Genomic DNA, 20,998 nt, shown 5'->3' on the forward strand with positions numbered 1-20,998 from the left:
CTAGTATTTCTATTTGGTAGTGAAATGCTTTGCTTTTTAGTCCATCTAAGGCAGTAATTCTACAATGTTCCCTTGAGCAGACAGGTCAACATTTTGAAAAGTGACTAGTGATTTTGGGTGCCGTACTTGAGACACCTTAAAGAGGCCTGACTTTCAGAGGATGACAGTTCAGCAATTTCTGAGAATTGGAACCCCTAGGCTATCTCAAGTTAGGCACCCAAAATTGAGGCAGTTAAAATCACTAGACACTGGAATAACCTGACTAGGTCTGGCTCTCCTTGTTTCAGCTGCTAAATATCAATAAAAGAAGCTCAAACTGGAATAAATTATTTGAAAATGTTTATTTTCCATATAAGCCATTGCTGTAGTTCCCAATGGGATGGGAGGTGTCTGAACAATCTGTCCATTAAGATGTGGTCTCTACTATGTAAAAGTTCTTGATTGCCTGATCTAAGGTATTTCTAGGCTACCCATCACATTCTTGCCACAGCTTGGAAGCTGTGCTCTCTCCAACTCCCTGACAGTGTTTCTTTATCACTCGTAACACAGTTTAGACTAGTCAGGATTTCAATTCAAATATATATATGACATCTTTGTACCAAGAATAGTCTCATCCTCATCTGCCCTATTAAGAATTGACCAGATGGAGCTTTTTCTGTCTTTTCCTCCTGGGTAAATTGTATCTAATTGAAAATTATTCCCTCCCTCCCCCATCCTGCTACCCTCATACACATTTGATATATCATCTAGAAGTTATCTCTGGTTATTTCAGCAAAGGATCATCAGGTCTTGGATAAAACTTGGGGATTTTCTTTGGGGAGGCAAGAAGTCAAAGTTCTAACTTAGCAAAACAAAATTAAAAGTAGACCAGGTTGTCCTGATGTTATGTTTTACAATGTACAGGGTTGGTTGTTTTGGGGATGGGTGGTAGACTTCTGCTATAAGGGCATTGCAGCTATCAAAATACAATTTACACAATCTGAAATTTACAGCTGGGATATAATCCTTATTGAAATTCCTTCTTTGTTATAAAATATAACATTGAAAACAATCTCCATTTTTTTGCCATGCATGTAGGCACATGCAGCATCTTAGAAATGTTCAGAGCTTGCTTTGTACAGTCTTTCACTTGATTCTCTGTTGCAAGAATTTTTCTCTTAATGAAGAACCTGAAATGCTTTTTAAAAAGTACACGAAGATCCCAGATCAATAACGGGGCACTGAAAATGTCCTCATTTAAAAATAATGGTTTTACACGTAACTACAGCATGATTTCAAACAAACTTTGCATTTGCATTTGCATTATAATATCCCATGAACTCTGTGGAACTTTGTATTTAAAGCTGAACTGCACAGTTGGCTGCTGTGTCTCTAATGGGCAGAACATAACCTTGGACCTGAACTTTCCCAAAGTTTGGAGTTCTTCCGATATGGTGCCAAACTTTCCATTCAGCCCTATCTCCAGTTAGTAACTGACTTCAGGCACTCAGTCTGTCCTTGTTTCTTGGGCAGCAGCTGATACCATCACAATAACCTAGGCAGGGGCTCATCTTCCTCAGGGATTTATTTGACAATATGACCTTAATATCCTTCAAGCAGTTGTCAGAAAATGGGAAATGGGCACAGCGGTGGACAGGCTGAAGGAGGCAGTACAAACCTAGGGCCAGTCACATAACACGAGCAGACTGTTTATTATTAAAAAACAAAGCACGAAACAGTTTTAATGTAATCACTTTCATTTTTATTATTTTTTCCTCCTTTCTCAGTGTATCCCAAATTCCAAGACAGAAGCATTTAAAATATGAGCAGATGATGCTTTCTAGAAGTTCAGCTTTTTCAAAGCATTGATTGTCCAGGAGTTGCACAATATTTTAGTTGGGTCTTTTTTTTTTTTTTTAACACCTTGAAGAAAAGACATGAACAGTGTATGGCTCAGAGGAGTTGCAAAAGACTGTGTTTAAATCTAGGTTTATCTCATTGGCTGTATAATGGGAGTCTAAAGAAGAAAAGAACAAAACAAAACAAACCTGGTGTTGCGTGTCAAAAATTGAGAGTGCACTGGCAGAAATGTGTGCAATTTTGCTTGGCACCTAACTATGTTATGAGGCATATTCTGCCACATTTACTCAGATTAAGTAGTACGTAAGTATAGGAGTAGCCCCTCTGAAATCAATGAGATTACTTGCAAAGCAAGGTACTCATGTTGAGTAGTTAAGGTGGCAGCAACTGGTCCTTTAACCATATCAGCACCTGAACAGCACTCTTCATCTATGGATCTCAGAATGCTATTAGTCCCTATGTTGTACATAAATTCTTACAAATATGTCTGAAATTCAGCAATTAAAAATATAGCTTTGGGCCAAAATATTGGGATTGGAAGGTTTTAGCTCAGGAGCTACATTTTTCCTCCTCTGAAATGATCCACATCCATTTGGTTTGGTATAAAAATACAAAAATATGCCGCATACATGTTAAGGTTGCTCTTCTATGACTGTGACTTAGGCCTGGTCTACACTAGGGTGGGGATCGATCTAAGTTACGCAGTGACGTGAATAGCGTAGCTGAAGTCGACGTATTTAGATCTATTTAATGTGGTGTCTAGACTAGACGCGATAAATTCACCCCCGCGGCCCGTTGATCCAGTGGGTAATGTAGACAAGCCCTTAACAATAGCAAGTGATACTGGCCTGCCACCTATTCCGTGTAAAGTGGCTGCATTGGGCCATACCTTTGCTTCCCTCCATGGCATGGGCGCTCAGGCACAGGAGCAGAATTTTGCCACAAAGTTTTTCTAACCAAGAACTGGAATTTTCCTTCATAGAGATTTGCCACAAAGTCAGAGAGAAGCTCTGTGACAAAAAGCACCACCTTCATTTTGAAAAAGAATATATGCAAACATGGCTACGCAGCTCAGTCTAAGAGGCTGATTCTTGTGTGCTGCAGGAATAAACCAGAAAAGTTCCGAGGCCCTCTGACTCTATTGCATGCTAGGAAATTGGCTTAAAACATATTTTCTAGTACCAAGTATTGCATATAGGATTACATTCTCTGCAAATGCTGTACTCAATTTTTTCTGCTGTTCAGCTTATCCATTTGTCTAATAGTACAGTACGCTACTTTAAAGCGCTAGAACTCTGGTAGAACTTCAAGATTAAATAAACCAAATCTTAATTTTTGCATTATAAGAATTTCCTTGAAACTATAATGAATTTACCTGGCAGTTTGATATGTGGCTAAATCCCTCCCACCTTAATCACATGATTAGTCCCATTGAAGTCAATGGGACTAGTTACAGTAATGAGATAATCAAGATTTATCATCTTTCTAGTTACCAAGTAGAATGCAGTGATGACATAGTGCATTCAGCTCACTGACGGGCAGATGGGTAATGAGGTGGGTACTATTGTTACAGTGCTGTAAGTGTAAACACTACTTTACCCAATGTGTAAAAGACAGGGAGCAGACCTGTGTAGGATAGCTCTCAAATAACTTATCTTTTTACATATAGGTTTTTAAAATGTCAAAAGTAAGGTTTTTTAGACAGAGTTGGAAACTCAGCCTGTAAGTTCTTGTACAGCAACAACATTCAGAAACTGATACTCTGAACCTGCACATTAAAATGAAAAGTTCTGCATTAACATGTTTAAAAATTTGGTTTTTGCCAAGCAAGTTAGGCTGAAATTTTCAAACTTGAGTATCTAAAGGTAGGCACCTGAATGTATATTTAAGCATCGAGATACAGATTCCCTGATTTTCAGTGGTTCTGATCTCATTAACATCAGTAGCAACAGTGACTGCTCAGCTGTTTTGGAAATCAGGGATGTAGATGCCTAACTATAACTACTCAAGTTTGAAAAATTTGGCTTTAGCTACAAAGACATTTTATTAAAAAAAAAAAATAGCCAACTTTCATTGTCTCCGATTACAGTGTCTGAAATGTAATTAAAGTAACAATTAATAGAGCAACGTGTCTATAGCAAAAGCCGCACACTAACTGACATGGAAAAAAACTGCAAAATCTGTAGCTCTTGAAAGTAATTAGAGATCTGTAACATTCCACAGATACTTCACATTCGGCTCCTAGAAAGTATTACTAGGCAACTTAAAACTTTTTCATAGTATTATCATGTTATCATTGCCACTGATATGCTTTTCAGGCTGGTCTGAGGAAGACTTTATGTTAACAACACTGCAAATCTTTACTAACTATTTCAGATTTACTTTCCACCTCTCCAAATCTCCCCATTTTGGCTCAAGCATCACCAACTAGACTTGAACATATTTTTAAATACAACAAAAATATGAAGCCAGAGAATTGGTTCTTTTATCCTTTTATATGCACTTTTGGACTCGGTTACAAGAAAGACTTTAGACTTTATTTTCTTAAAATTCTCTTTATAAAAGTCATCCTGAATTACTCATGGGGCTAAGTCATTGGCAGGTCGTGGTAAGCTGCATATCTGCCAGTCACATGATGGTAAATCTGCAAGGAAAAGGAGAATTTATAATGGTATCATACACAACTAAAAATTAAAAAGGTATCATTAGCCAACAAATTCATGACATGTTGAGGGGCAGCTGGCTGTTAATATATTTTAAAATGAGAGAGAGAGAGAGAGTGAGTGTGTGTATGTATATATATATAATATAGGAAGTATTCTATTGACTACAATGGGCTTCAGATCAGACCCATGTTGAATATAAAATGTACTTTTTATTTATATCCCTCTTCCCCACCTATCATATGCTCCTGGTAGCTTTAGAGAATGTAAAGTCTATGGGGCACTAGGAGCAGAAGAATACTCTAGAATGGGTGTAACACAGCCCTCTCCCCTATGGCTGTTCAGTAGCAAGAGGCAAAATCTCCTTCTGTATGCTGCTTCTACTGCAGAGGGTTGAATTTTACATCATTGGCATGGCAGGCAAGCAGTTCCTAGGCATGGCAGGCAGGTACCAATATCTGGTCACATCCCTCCTTTGCTAACACATTCTCACTTCCTGCAGGGTGAGAAACAAACATGGCATAGCTGCAGGCTTTGGAGCTCAGCAGCAGTGGAGTGACTCTGAGTGGTTGAAAGCCAGGAGAGCGGATTCTCTCTGCTCAGCACTGTGAGCCTGACCCAGGTAGCTGCCTAGAGAGGCAATGCAGACTGATTGGATCATGGAAGCCCCCTAATGACTCCCTGTAGCAACAAGCTAAATTTAAAGAAATCCAGCAGGGAAGCAAAATTGTAGTTCTTAAGTAATTAGAAGTGTGCTCCATTATCCTTGAAATGGTTTGGAATACATATTTCATGAAAGCAATAAGCAAACTTTTTCCAGAAAAATGTTTTTTCTCAACCAAGATTGGAAGGAACCTCCTGGGACCTCAAATCCAGTCCCCTGCTATCACAGAACTAACCTGTCTCTCGATATCGGACAGCAAAGTACTGGCACCTAGGCGAAAGAGGTCTGGTTTCAGCCACTCATCTCCTAACTCCTCCTTCATCAATACGAGCCAGGTAAGAGCATCCTTTGCACTACGAATGCCTCCAGCAGGTTTAAATCCAACCTTAAGAAAAATGTAATACATAAAAAATGCTATTTATTTTCAGTGATTTGTCTTCATTTTAGGAGAAATGAAAATCTGCATATCTACAGCTGGGAAATGTCCACAATGTACAGCCAAGACTCTGTTATGGGTTAGGTTCTAACTTTAGGCAAAGCCTTGAGCAAGCAATAGTGTGTAAGCGGCACCAACTCAGGAGTAGTCCTGGAGAGCTTTGTGCCTCAGACACCCCTGTGAAAGGTACAATTCCCTCCCTGCTTCTGGACCCCCAATGAGAGAGTGGGGTAGAGGCAAGACTGTCCATTCCCAGTCCACCCATCCCCCACTCACACGCTCTGGGGAAAGAGGGAGACGGTAGGTAATGTCTCCGACTCTTACAGGCCTGTTCCCAAGTCCTGGGTAGCTGACATAGGGGTAGAAAGGATGATTCTTATTCCTTTGCACAGGCACATAGTCACCTCACCGTCTAGTTCTAAATGTCTAATAATAAACACACACACAAACATCTCCTCAAAGATGTGGAAGTGAAGAGTTCTGGTTGCAATGGGAGTTACTTATCTGTCAACAACTGAGAGGCTTCTATATTTTACTGAAAGCACATGCATGATAATTATACGCTACCAGTCTGTACTTTTAAGCTATATTTAGTACACTAAAATTAATATGCAGTTAATTGTCTAGATATAATAAATCTTTCTACAGCGATGAACCAAGTTGGGTCTGTCCCTGCTAGACATATGAAGTTTTGTTTGTTAATTTGGCAAATACTGTCATTCCAGAGAACATCCACAGAATGTGTTTTTTTATCAGAACTGAAATGTGAGGCCTGCAATATATGAAACAATGTAGATCTGAATTTAAACAATGCATACTGTGTTAAGAGAACGCATTCTGGGTCCTATGTAGGCTGCATATCCATACACTTTTAGAATTGCAGAATCCATCCACATCACAGTCCTTAAGAGCCTAGAAGTTCCTACACCAGAATGGACCATTTATCCATCAAGTCTATTATCCTGCCTTCAGCAGTGGTCTATACATGTGCCTTGAAGCTTGAAAAGCAAAGAGAATCAGAAGCAGGCTTGCTGGTATTTGATGTAATGCAGGAACAATCTGGATAGTCTGCAGTGTAGTATATAGTATATAAGAGTAACAAGAAGGGTTTCTTCAGGTATGTTAGCAACAAGAAGAAAATCAAGGAAAGTGTGGGCCCCTTACTGAATGAGGGAGGCAACCTAGTGACAGAGGATGTGGAAAAAGCTAATGTACTCAGTGCTTTTTTTGCCTCTGTCTTCACGAACAAGGTCAGCTCCCAGACTACTGCACTGGGCAGCATAGCATAGGGAGGAGGTGACCAGCCCTCTGTGGAGAAATAAGTGGTTCGGGACTATTTAGAAAAGCTGGACGAGCACAAGTCCATGGGGCCGGATGCACTGCATCCGAGAGTGCTAAAGGAGTTGGCGGATGTGATTGCAGAGCCATTGGCCATTATCTTTGAAAACTCATGGCGATCGGGGGAAGTCCCAGACAACTGGAAAAAGGCTAATGTAGTGCCCATCTTTAAAAAAGGGAAGGAGGAGGATCCAGGGAACTACAGGCTAGTCAGCCTCACCTCAGTCCCTGGAAAAATCATGGAGCAAGTCCTCAAGGAATCAATTCTGAAGCGCTTAGAGGAAAGGAAAGTGATCAATAACAGTCAGCATGGATTCACCAAAGGGAAGTCATGCCTGACTAATCTAATTGCCTTCTATGACGAGATAACTGGCTCTGTGGATGAGGGGAAAGCAGTGGATGTGTTGTTCCTTGACTTTAGCAAAGTTTTTGACATGGTCTCCCACAGAATTCTTGCCAGCAAATTAAAGAAGCATGGGTGGGATGAATGGACTATAAGGTGGATAGAAAGCTGGCTAGATTGTTGGGTTCAACGGGTAGTGATCAATGGCTCCATGTCTAGTTGGCAGCCGGTATCAGTGGAGTGCCCCAAGGGTCAGTCCTGGGGCCAGTTTTGTTCAATATCTTCATTAATGATCTGGAGGATGGCATGGATTGCACCCTCAGCAAGTTTGCAGATGACACTAAACTGGGAGGAGAGCTAGATACACTGGAGAGTAGGGATAGGATACAGAGGGACCTAGACAAATGAGAGGATTGGGCCAAAAAAAAATCTGATGAGGTTCAACAAGGACAAGTGCAGAGTCCTGCACTTAGGACGGAAAAATTCCATGCACTGCTACAGACTAGGGACCGAATGGCTAGGCAACAATTCTGCTGAAAAGGACCTAGGGGTTACAGTGGATGAGAAGCTGGATATGAGTCAACAGTATACCCTTGTTGCCAAGAAGGCCAATGGCATTTTGGGATGTATAAGTAGGGCATTGCCAGCAGATAGAGGGATGTGATCGTTCCCCTCTATTCGACACTGGTGAGGCCTCATCTGGAGTACTGTGTCCAGTTTTGGGCCCCACACTACAAGAATGTGAAAAAATTGGAAAATGTCCAGCGGAGGAAAACAAAAATTATTAGGGAACTGGAACACATGACTTATGAGGAGAGGCTGAGGGAACTGGGATTGTTTACTCTGTGGAAGAGAAGAATGAGGGGGGATTTGATAGCTGCTTTCAACTACCTGAAAGGGGGTACCAAAGAGGATGGATCTAGACTGTTCTCAGTGGTAGCAGATGACAGAATGAGGAGTAATGGTCTCAAGTTGCAGTGGGGGAGGTTTAGGTTGGATATTAGGAAAAACTTTTTCACTAGGAGGGTGGTGAAGCACTGGGAGGGTGGTGAAGCGTTACCAAGGGAGGTGGTGGAATCTCCTTCCTTAGAAGTTTTTAAGGTCAGGCTTGACAAAGCCCTGGCTGGGATGATTTAGTTGCGGATTGGTCCTGCTTTGAGCAGGGGGTTGGACTAGATGACCTCCTGAGGTCCCTTCCAACCCTGCTATTCTATGATTCTATAGTGGTGCTTTCACAATTCTCTCCACCCCAGGAAGATTCTCCTCAGAAAGCTCTGAGATCTTCCCTGTTCCCTTTTTTTCTCTCTTATTCTGCTTTCTCCTTACACCCTCACCACCTGAGAGGATTATCAATCTGCTAAATATTTGAAGAAGTTATATCCTGGAAAGCATGAAACCCATTTTCTATAGGATACAGTGAGATCCATAAGAAAATTTACTGGAATTTAAAAAAAAATAATCATTGAGCTATGTATTTGGTAAAGATTATAGTAATTTAACAAAACAAACTTGTAGAAGAAATATGTTTCTCTCACACTGAAGCATTCTAATAAGACAATTTCTAAAAGATAAAAACAGGAAAAGCTGATGAATCTGAAATGCAGAGACAGAAAGAAAGAGTGAGTGTAATAACTCTAGTTTTCCAAAAATATTCAAACCACTGCAACTGGAAAAACATCTGCAATGCAAAGAATTAAAGCAAAGTGTATATGGTGTCCCTTCACAAAGGGAAAAACTAATGAAAATCTCATTAGATTCTTCCTATCAGTGTCAAAGCCCTTTGAGATAATCTGTGACTAAAACAAGTAAACTTCAAGTTTAAAAGAAATAAAAGGGGGAGGGGAGTGGGAGAGAATAATTAAAAATAACACTTGCACAGTTTTTCCTGTTCAGCATTAATATTCTAAAGAAGTTTTTATTTTTGCAAAAAGCTGGCAAAGACTGGCCTATTCTCGCCTCCATTTTCCAGCTTTCCAAAGAGCACATCTGACTGCCATAAAAATGCAAAAAGATATTTAATTCAAGAGCTGCATGAAGTCTAGCTGCCTTTTCCCTGCTGTTTCACAGCGTTTCATTATTTTAATAAGTTCATCTCCTCGAGAATTTTCTCTTCACCTTATATTATTAAAAGTAATATGTTTTTATGGATTGGGGGTTTCCCAACAGAAAAACTAATTTGTGTGTGTCCTTCAATAATGATAGGAAAAGATTATTTCCCATTGTATTGCACACTTTTCATATCACTACCACAGCTTATCATTCAATAAATGTTACTCTGCAACCTGTTCCTTTCCTTGAAAAAGTTTAATTTCTGTATTAACCTGTTTTTGCCAGCTCATGCCTTGCTAGAAAGCTTCTGTATAGCAGCAGAATTAGTTTGTTAAAGAAACCATTTAGAAATCTCTTGTCACTGATAAAATTGTCTTCAGTTAATAGAAGGATGTAAAGTCAGTTTACATCTAATTCTCTCTCTCTCTCTCTCTCACACACACACACACACAGTCTCTTAATAGCACGTTTTAAACTGAGAATGAATTATGTTAAAATGAAAGGTAAATTAAATGATTATATTAATTAAATGTAAAATCTTATAGTAATGCACTGTGTAAGGGCAAATCCTGACTTCTGGCATACAGCTCATGGAACTCGGATCTGTACTGAGGACAGCCACAGGGGCTGAAGGTGGGAGGAATCCCCTCTGTCACAGAGAAGGTTACAGAGAAGGTGTTACTCTAGCCACATGGCTGCAGGAGCCCCCATAGCCGTTACATACACACACACACGTGCGGGGAAATAGTCAATGGAGTCGCATAGGGTTCATCTAGACTAGGATAAAAGGTATGTTGTTAGAATGTACCATGTTCTAACATCACATCTTTAAAATCCTAGTCTAGTCAAGGCCAGAGCTGTGGATAATTGGACCAGATTCTCTGTTACACTAATGCCCACGTAGGCTATTCTGGTAGCCTAAATGGACCTGAAAGGGAGTGGAAATGGTCTCTTGAGACTACTGCCTGTGCCAGGGACCTTCCCAGCTGACATAAGGGCAGAGGGAGAGAGGGAGGGGTGAGCCAGAGATGGAGAGGGGATGCCATTGGAGTACTGTACTATAGCTATTTTCTGCTTTCCGGGGACCATGGGAGGAGACGAAGATACGTAAGAGCAGTTCTGAGCTTGTTTCAACTTAACTTGGGATTTGCACAGGCCCTCAACTGCCCCAGAACACAGGAAAGGGAAAGGTGGCTTAGAGCTTCCTTTGGCCACCTTCCTCTTCCATTACTGTTGCAAGTACAGGAACAGATGAATGGAAAATTGGATCTGCCCCAAGTCTCTGCTCCACAGTGATACGGAAGGACTGTAGTAGTAAACATCCTGTGTGAGCTCTCAGCAGCCTGTTCCCCACCCATACCGCTTCTGCTGCAGAACTTACACTCTGCCTTTCATGGCTGGTGGGAAACCCTACATGGCAAAGAAGAAAGCACTAGAATTTGTACTTGGAATGAGAATATAAAATAATCAAGTAAAATATTGTAGCTTCTGACAAGTATTGTATGTATTGGGTCAATTCTCAACTGACGTAAATCTGTGCAGCTCCATAAACTTCAATGGATCTAGGCCAATTTCCATCAGCTGAGGATCTGTCCCATTGTTTATTAAAATTCACATTTAAACAGCCTAACTAGTACACCAAAACACTATATATATGCAATGGGGACTGAATGGATGCTGCACAAATTTTCCCAGGGGGAAAAATTCCTCTTTAACTGAGACTTGACATGGGAAGTTTCAGCTAAAGAGGAACATTTTTATAAGCAAGTAGAAAGAGGTAGCTATAAGGAAAGTTGAGTTGCAGCTTGACCTATATGAAAGCTAAGAGATATGTTAATCAATCAATCATATGTTCTGTATTTTGAAAATATTCAGGTTTTACCTCAACTTCTCAATGACATTGTTTTTATTTACACAAAAGATTCCGATATTAAGAATTACCTTGTTGCCAGTTTTCCAGTAGAAATCTCTAACGGCTCGCACCATGACTATGCCTACTGGAAGGGTGGCATTAACTGCTTCTTTTCCTGTAGAGGTCTTAATAAAATCAGAACCTTAAAAAAAAACCAGAACACTCCATGGTAGTTTTATAAAAACAGTAATTCTTTGAATATATATCTATATATCTATATATATCCTCTCATCCAAGGATCTCATTATGTTTTACAATCATTATTAAGCCGTACATCATCCCTGTAAGGTAGATGACATTATCCCTATTGTACAGCTGGGGAACCTCAACCACAATAAGGTTAAGAGTCCTGTTCAAAGTTTTAGAGCAATTCAGAACAACCATCAGGGGACAGAACCTAGGCATTTTTACTCTTAGTTCCTGTCTCTAGCCATCAGAACAAAATCTGTCTTCGCTCATGTGCCAATCAGCTGATGTTATGATATACAACATTTAAATGCATGGTCAGTAACGTATGTAGGCATTAAGAAAACATTCCAAAGAAGCGGACAGTTAGCCTTGGTTCCTGGCTTATTTCACTCTGCATTTTCATTTGAATACAATGTTATTCTTCACTTTGTTGCCTGAGCTCGTGAAGCGTTGGTTGCACCCAGCTGCATTTCAGTGTTGTCTTAAGTGAATTCTGCAACACAGTACTCAGTTTGCAAAATACTACTTTTTTTTTTTTTTGAGGGGGAAGGGTGTAGGTACAGCCAGATGTCTGATGGTGCTCCCATACAGTTCAATGACATCACTCCCACTGACTTCAGTGCAGCAGGCTGGAGCCCTAGAGTCCTGCAGGCTCTTTAACTAGCAAAAGTAGTCCAGGAGACCAATTCAACCATAGGGTAAGACTGCAGCTCCCATTTAAATCAAATTACATCTGCTTACACCTCAACATCAAACTTAGCTCAGGGTCTGGTTTATCTCTCATCTGAATGGTGGCATCTCCAACAGCACAATGCCTTCTAGCAGTAATCTGGAGCAGTTTCACTAGGAGAGCAAAACAAAGGAGGCCATCTCTTGAATCATTAACACCACATCCCACAACACCATGGGTTTCCCTAAAAAGAAAAGGAGTACTTGTGGCACCTTAGAGACTAACAAATTTATTAGAGCATAAGCCATTACCCTCTGATCCCACTGAGAGTTACCAAAAGAAACTACAGCATTTGCTCAAGAAACTCCCTGAAAAAGCACAAGAACAAATCCGCACAGACACACCCCTAGAAGCCCGACCTGGGGTATTCTATCTGCTACCCAAGATCCATAAACCAGGAAATCCTGGACGCCCCATCATCTCAGGCATTGGCACCCTGACAGCAGGATTGTCTGGCTATGTAGACTCCCTCCTCAGGCCCTTCGTTACCAGCACTCTCAGCTATCTTCGAGACACCACTGACATCCTGAGGAAACTACAGTCCATTGGTGATCTTCCTAAAAACACCATCCTAGCCACTATGGATGTAGAAGCCCTCTACACCAACATTCCACACAAAGATGGACTACAAGCTGTCAGGAACAGTATCCCCGATACTGTCACGGCTAACCTGGTGGCTGAACTTTGTGACTTTGTCCTCACACATAACTATTTCACATTTGGGGACAATGTATACCTTCAAATCAGCGGCACTGCGATGGGTACCCGCATGGCCCCACAGTATGCCAACATTTTTATGGCTGACTTAGAACAACGCTTCCTCAGCTCTCGTCCCCTAATGCCCCTACTCTACTTGCGCTACATTGATGACATCTTCATCATCTGGACCCATGGAAAAGAAGCTCTTGAGGAATTCCACCATGATTTCAACAATTTCCATCCCACCATCAACCTCAGCCTGGACCAGTCCACACAAGAGATCCACTTCCTGGACGCTACGGTGCTAATAAGCGATGGTCACATAAACACCACCCTATATCGGAAACCTACTGACCGCTATTCCTACCTACATGCCTCTAGCTTTCATCCAGATCATACCACTCGATCCATTGTCTACAGCCAAGCTCTACGATATAACCGCATTTGCTCCAACCCCTCAGACAGAGACAAACACCTACAAGATCTCTATCGTGCATTCCTACAACTACAATACCCACCTGCTGAAGTGAAGAAACAGATTGACAGAGCCAGAAGAGTACCCAGAAGTCACCTACTACAGGACAAGCCCAACAAAGAAAATAGCCATCACCTTCAGCCCCCAACTAAAACCTCTCCAACGCATCATCAAGGACCTACAACCTATCCTGAAGGACGACCCATCACTCTCACAGATCTTGGGAGACAGGCCAGTCCTTGCTTACAGACAGCCCCCCAATCTGAAGCAAATACTCACCAGCAACCACACACCACACAACAGAACCACTAACCCAGGAACCTATCCTTGCAACAAAACCCGTTGCCAACTCTGTCCACATATCTATTCAGGGGACACCATCATAGGGCCTAATCACATCAGCCACACTATCAGAGGCTCGTTCACCTGCGCATCTACCAATGTGATATATGCCATCATGTGCCAGCAATGCCCCTCTGCCATGTACATTGGCCAAACTGGACAGTCTCTACGTAAAAGAATGAATGGACACAAATCAGACGTCAAGAATTATAACATTCAAAAACCAGTTGGAGAACACTTCAATCTCTCTGGTCACTCGATTACAGACCTAAGAGTGGCTATCCTTCAACAAAAAAGATTCAAAAACAGACTCCAATGAGAGACTGCTGAATTGGAATTAATTTGCAAACTGGATACAATTAATTTAGGCTTGAATAGAGACTGGGAATGGATGAGTCATTACACAAAGTAAAACTATTTCCCCATGTTATTTCTCCCCCCCACCCCACCCCCACTGTTCCTCTGATATTCTTGTTAACTGCTGGAATTAGCCTACCTTGCTTGTCACCATGAAAGGTTTTCCTCCTTTCCCCCCCCTGCTGCTGGTGATGGCTTATCTTAATGATCACTCTCCTTACAGTTTCAGAGTAGCAGCCATGTTAGTCTGTATTCGCAAAAAGAAAAGGAGTACTTGTGGCACCTTAGAGACTAACAAATTTATTAGAGCATAAGCTTTCGTGAGCTACAGCTCCGATGAAGTGAGCTGTAGCTCACGAAAGCTTATGCTCTAATAAATTTGTTAGTCTCTAAGGTGCCACAAGTACTCCTTTTCTTTTTTCTCCTTACAGTGTGTATGATAAACCCATCGTTTCATGTTCTCTGTGTGTGTATATAAATCTCCCCTCTGTTTTTTCCACCAAATGCATCTGATGAAGTGAGCTGTAGCTCACGAAAGCTTATGCTCTAATAAATTTGTTAGTCTCTAAGGTGCCACAAGTACTCCTTTTCTTTTTGCGAATACAGACTAACACGGCTGCTACTCTGAAACATGGGTTTTCCTGTAAGTTTCCCATTCAAGTACTGAACAGACCAATTGCTGTGAAAAGTGTGTAATCTGATGAAGATCACATTTTGATCAGATGGGGCAACATAGAAACTCTTCTTAACACCATGGGGATGCAATTTAAAGTAAAGGGCAATTAACAATTGACTGAACTTTGCAAAAAATTAAGGTGGATAAAGTAATCTCTTTTATTGGACCAACTTCTGTTTGTTTTTTCCAACAACAGAAGTTGGTCCAATAAAAGATTTTTAGCTAATCCCTCTTGTCTCTCTAGTATCCTGGAAACAACATTGCTACAACACTGCAAACAAGGAATTAAGGTCACCCAAGTTATATACTTTGGGGCCACTCTCATTGAAATCAGAGTTTTTCCTTCTGATTTAAAAGGGAGCAGGATTGAGCTCACTATATACACTTGATGGTCACATCTTTTTTTTAAATAGAAATCAAACTTTAACATTATCAAATTATAGTTTTTTCAGTTTTTCTTTTAAGTGCAGAATTTAAGTCCTTCAGTACAATACTTCCTCTTCCCCCCCCCCCCCGCCCATTACAAGGTAAATCAAAGCTTTTATAAGTCTTATAATTACAAGCCTCTATGGTACAGTTTCATTAAAAACTTTCATTAAACAACAGCTGCCCTTGTATATGGTCTTCTAATCAATTTGGTCAAACAGAATGACTTCTAATCAGCTGTTGATAAAAATAGAAGATGAAATTTTAATTCTAATAGATTAACCACAAACTCAAGACCGTCTTCAAAATCCATCCAGTTCCATTCTCCAGTGGATTTAACGACTATTCAGCAACTCATTACTAAATAGAACAAGATGAACATTTTCCAGTTCATTAAAGAAATGTACTATGTATTTTTGCATTGTCCTCAAGATTCGTTACAGGGAGTCTTAATTACAAGATAATGGATAATGGTTATTAAATGCAGACGCCAGTAATGAAGCTCTATTCATTTGCGAGCCTCAGAGACTACAAAAAAGGGAAAATAAAATTACTAGCTTCAAAAGATTAACGGATCAAATTATTATTCAATTTTGAAAATTTCATTGACTTCATAGAAACAAGAAGAGATTAAAAACTATTATTAGTACAAAAGTAATGCATTTATTTATTTATTTTTAAATAATATCTTAAGGCTATTATCAGAATAATCAGCTTTTGGATGTAATTATTAGACAAACATACAGCCAATTTAGCGTCATCTCCTAACAATGAAAACAATACATGTTTATTTCATGAACAAATTTTATTTATGATACAAGAGCTTGCTAGCAGGATTCCATAAAGAATCTTGCGGAACCCAGAAGATGTATGCTATCAGAGAGCACTACAGCGTAAGGTATTACTAACAATTTATTTTTCACTTATGAAAAAAGGGATTTAAAAATCGACCACTGTTTTAAGGAGCATGGCATTAAGTGGAATTCATGCCAAACTTGTAATTGGAGTTTCTGGTGACATTATTCAAACACCAAAACAAAACAAAATAAAAAAACACTCTATTGACAAAAGTTCAAGAGTTTTATCTGGTGATTCAGATAATTTTGAACCTATAACCATCATCCAGCCTCCCTTTTATGAATGCACATTCACAAAGGCAAGTTTTCAAATACATTTCTAAATAGCTTATGAATTAGAAAATGACTCAATGAAATACTAAGGCTAAGATCTTCAGAAAAGGGTGCCTAAAATTAGGTTTCTAGGTCCAGATCCTCAAACATATGTAGGTGTATGTATGTAAGTCGTTAGGCACCTAAATATTTTTGAGGATCTGGGCCTTAGGTCCCTATATAGGCCCTGATTCCAGAACATGCAGAGCACAGGTGGAAGGCTGTGCCAATGCAGAACCATTTTGTTTAGGTTTTTCTATGGAGCTTGAAGGGAGTTAGACACCCAATTCCCATTGCATTTTAATGGGATTTGGGTGCCCCAAATCCTTAGCTAGCTTTGAAAATCCCAACCATTGACTTCTATGGAGTTTTGTGCATGCTCAGTAGTATGTCTGCATGCTATATTATACATAGGGCTGTACCAAATTCATGGTCCATTTTGGTCAATTTCACAGTCATAGGATTTTAAAAATTGTAAATGTCACAATTTCAGCTATTTAAATCTGAAATTTCATGGCATTGTAACTGCAGGGATCCTGATCCAAAAGGGGGCCGTGGGGGGATCGCAAGGTTATTGTAGAGGGGTCACGGTATCGTCACTCTTACTTCTGAGCTCCTGCTGACGGCAGCGCTGCCTTCGGAGCTGGGTGGCCAAGAGCCCAGCTCCGAAGGTAGTGCCACTGCCAGCAGCAGCACAGAAGTAAGAATGGCAATGGTATGGTATTGCCACCCTTACTTCTGCATTGCTGCTAGCAGGGCGCTGCCTTTAGAGCTGGATTCCTGGCCAGCAGCCACTGCTCTCTGGTCACCAAGCTCTGAAGGCAGCGCAGAAGTAAGGGTGGCAATACCACAACCCCCCTACAGTAACCTTGCAAACCTCTCCCCGCCCCCGCAACTCTATTTGGGTCAGGACCCCCAATTTGAGAAACGCTGGTCTCCCCCGTGAAATCTGTATAGTATAGGGTAAAGTATACAAAAGACCAGATTGCACGGTCTGTGACCCATTTTTCATGGCTGTGAATTTGGTAGGGCCCTAATTATGCAGAACCAGGGACTATGGTGCTAACTAAGTGTTCTAACTTACAAAACACTGATTACCTGCACTTTTGAAAATCCCATTAACTACACTGGGAGCTGCTAGATCAGGCCACATATTTAGGTGCCTCAGTGTGGACTTAGGAACCTATATCTTTAAAAAAAAATCTTGACAAAAGGGTTCAAACATCTGTTATTAGAGCGGAATAATTTGCAGCACTGTGGTTACAAGAGAGAGAGAGCCTTCTAAGCATCTCTTTCTGAAGGATTTAATTATTTATTTTGGTGGTGTAATGGGAGTGTGATGGGATGTCTACCCCACACAAGACTGGAAGGGGTTAAGAAGGCCAGGCAGGACAACTAACTCCACAGGCTGCATGTGGAAGGGGAGCCAAGGAGCAGGGAATTGAAAACAGGCTCAGCTGGGCAGGAACAGACAGGGCCCATAAAGCCAGGAAGCTGTCAACAGGCAAAGAAAGACTGAAGGAAGACTTTGGGACCCCAGAAGGGGGAAATACAGATAGTACCTAGCCAGAAGGCTGAGTCATGAAAAGGAGGCTGCCATTTCTGGAGCGAGAGGAGCCACAGGAGGAGAGGACAGTGAGAAAGACACCACCGGAGGAAGGCACAATACCTGGCTCAAGCTAATCTCTAAAATGACCAGCAGCAAGTGCCACCAGCAGTGAGTGGATCCTGTGACAGGGAGATACTGCTATTTACTACAGTTTCAAAAGCAAAAAAGTGTACTTTTCAAAATAAATGCTTTGTGAGCCAGAAATAAATACAATACCTAGTAAAGATGGTTTAACAGCTTCTAGACATGAGGATGAGCTCTACATCTACACTGTCTATCTTAGGTACTTGTATGGCTCCATTACTGTAGTAACTGAGAGCATCACAAGCTTTAATGTATTTATCCTTACAATACTCCCCTGAGGTCGGGCAGTGCTATTATCCCCATTGTAGAGATGGGAACTGAACAGAGTCTAATTCACTTGCCGAAGGCCAATCTATGGCAGAGCAGGGAATTGAACACCAAGTCTCCTAGGTACTAGGCCCACCACTGGACCATCCTTCCGTACTTCCCCAATTCATTTCACATGGCAAAGATCCCTCACATCATGTTAATGTAATTAAGCAGCTGCTTAACACTGTTGAATGTTGTTTAGATTACAGTAGTCAGGAACACTATTATGTTTCTATAATTATGCAATAAGAAATAATAAGCAGTGTTGCAATCACAGCATAATCACAACCTTTGGGTTGCAAAGCACCTCAAATGCCTTAGGTGCGTGATTATCTCCTGATAACTGCATACTGCTTGTAGTTGTCTTAGTCTTAATAAAGAACAAAGATGTGGCAGGCAGTTTAAAATAATAGGCAATTTTACTGCAATCCTCTATAACTACTAGTAAAGCACTCGTGAAGATTTCTTTATTATTGTACCCCAGTTACAATACCATGTGGCAATATGGGGTAAATGTATGTCCTTACAAGATCTCTAGGTCACAAGCTGACTTAACACAGGCACACACTGATCGTGCCACATGATGAAGTGGTAGGCGTAGATTAATACATATCGTCAACAATGGATACATGTTTTATGGCCAAGATTGTTTAAAAATGTGCTTAAAGTTAAGCTCCTAAGTCCATATTTAAGCATCCAAATAAGTGGCTTGATTGTGGGAGCTGCTAGGTGCTCAGCTCTTAGAAAATCAGACTAGTTAAGTATTTGTGTGCCTACTTCTAAGCTACTATTTTTGAAAATTTTGCTCTATCAGTTTACAGTAAAGACATTTACATTTTCAAATACTGTATAGTGCATTTCTGCTCTGAAAAGTGGCTGTAAAAAGTACATCAGAGGGCTCCACCCTCCCTGTTTCTCAGTAAGTCCATATCATATTTGCTCTGATAATAAATAAAAGGCTGAGCTTTCTAATTGCTAGTCCTGCCATCTCCACTTGGGCTTCAAGAGTCAAAATGGGTTCTTCCCTTCTTGCTTATCATCACCAGTAATTAAGATTCTGCAGGCAAAATGACACCCTTAGGAACACTTGTGGGCCTTACACAAATCATGAAATCCTTCCTCATGCAAAAGTCTCTCAAGACAATAACCCTGGTCAGAGCAGGATGCTGCACCCATAGATGATGTCTGTGAGAATTATGGCATTAGAATCACACATGGTTAGCTATTGGACTACCATAGTGTCTACTGCAGTTCTTCATAGGATAGGACCACTTCATTAGTATTGTGTTTCTTGCATGTTCATTTTATACATGTTCTTCTTGGCAATCCAAAAGGAAGAGCTACATCAGCTTTTCTTATTCGCCAGTTTTCCGTGGGTGTTGTCATCTCTTGAATATTTTTGAGAGGGGTTCTTCCAATCCAAACTTCACCAGGCATAGTTGCTGGTAAAATACATACTTTATAAATATAGTCATATATAATGAAAATTTCATTTTTTCCTAGCTGAGGTTTTATTTTTCTAATGTAAAACAATGTACATAATGTATTTCATTCAAGGATTTCAGAGCACTTCATCTATAGAAAAATTCAAAACATCCCAATATGGTATTATCCCCATTTTGCAGATGGAAAAACTGAGAGGGGTAAAGTGACTTGTCTAAGGCCACATAGTAAGACAGAGGTAGAGAGCAGTCTAAATACACACACTCACTCCTACTGCAACGACTGGAAAACACTCCCTCACCTTATCCAACAAGAATGGAAGCTTGCCTATACTATGTTTCTTTACCTAATAATTATGTGATTACTATTCATACTCTGCTCTGTTTTTGAGCAGGGCAGCATAAATAATGGAGACATGGTATGTTCCAATTTTCATCACGTTTGAAAATACCATGGTGTGTTCAATTCTAAGTATTCGAGTACACGTGATTTCCCATTTTAAACATACAATTAGGTGCACTGGTTTGAAAATCTATCTTTACTTGAACAGAATTGCACTGTGTCCCTCCCTAGCTCATATTAGGGTAATCTAGATTCATAGATATTCATGTATATCTAAACTAAATATCCTAGACAATAAAACTATTGTACAATATGTATAATAATATCTACTCTAAATATTATTAACTATTTACTGACTGTCCAAGTTTTAGATCAATATTGTTTAGCAGAACAAGATATTGTCCAGCACAACCTCCATTACACCCCTGTTTTAAGCACTAAAATTTGTAACTATAGCAACATGTGCTCTGCCACAAGTAACACTATGATTTGGAAGAAAGTAATAGCTATGTACAAATAGTTTAGAAGAATAGCAGTATATAGCATAATATGCTACATATGATATGAGCAACTGGGTTTAATTTTGTGCTTTCTAATGCCGATAATATACATGTTCCAAACTTACTAACACTAAAAGTCAGGTATGCTTGAGCATTGTCTATTAACTTGTGAGAAAATTACTCAAATTGAAGAAATAACTGCTTAAAATGGATTTAGAAATACATTGTACTGAACAAAGCAAGCTAGAAAATTAGTCTACCTCAGGATTAGAAAGTGTTATGAATTTTAAACATAACTTTTAAAAGCCATATATAACATAACTAAAATCATGATACTTCAATGTCATCCTGAATATTTTTTCAATATTTTATGATAAAAGTACTTTAAAATGCTGTCCCTGCTC

General features: G+C 40.1%; 1 protein-coding gene across 5 annotated transcripts in view; it reads right to left on the bottom strand.

The window, feature by feature from the left end:
* Nucleotides 1-4,315: 4,315 nt before the first annotated feature.
* DERA (deoxyribose-phosphate aldolase) overlaps nucleotides 4,316-20,998 on the bottom strand; it is a 97,604-nt gene continuing 80,921 nt past the window's right edge. For 3 of the 5 annotated variants that reach the window (XM_038380866.2, XM_038380857.2, XM_043516988.1), the window contains exons 7-9: nucleotides 11,274-11,386; nucleotides 5,402-5,551; nucleotides 4,316-4,483 (exon numbers count right to left, since the gene is read on the bottom strand). In XM_038380866.2, the coding sequence (XP_038236794.1) occupies nucleotides 4,427-4,483; nucleotides 5,402-5,551; nucleotides 11,274-11,386 (320 nt within the window). In that variant the 3' untranslated portion in view covers nucleotides 4,316-4,426. The remainder of the gene's footprint in view (nucleotides 4,484-5,401; nucleotides 5,552-11,273; nucleotides 11,387-20,998) is intronic. The other 2 variants (XM_043517014.1, XM_043517007.1) reach the window with 1 other exon arrangement.

This window comes from Dermochelys coriacea, chromosome 1, assembly GCF_009764565.3.
Source record: "Dermochelys coriacea isolate rDerCor1 chromosome 1, rDerCor1.pri.v4, whole genome shotgun sequence".
Classification (NCBI taxonomy): domain Eukaryota; kingdom Metazoa; phylum Chordata; order Testudines; family Dermochelyidae; genus Dermochelys; species Dermochelys coriacea.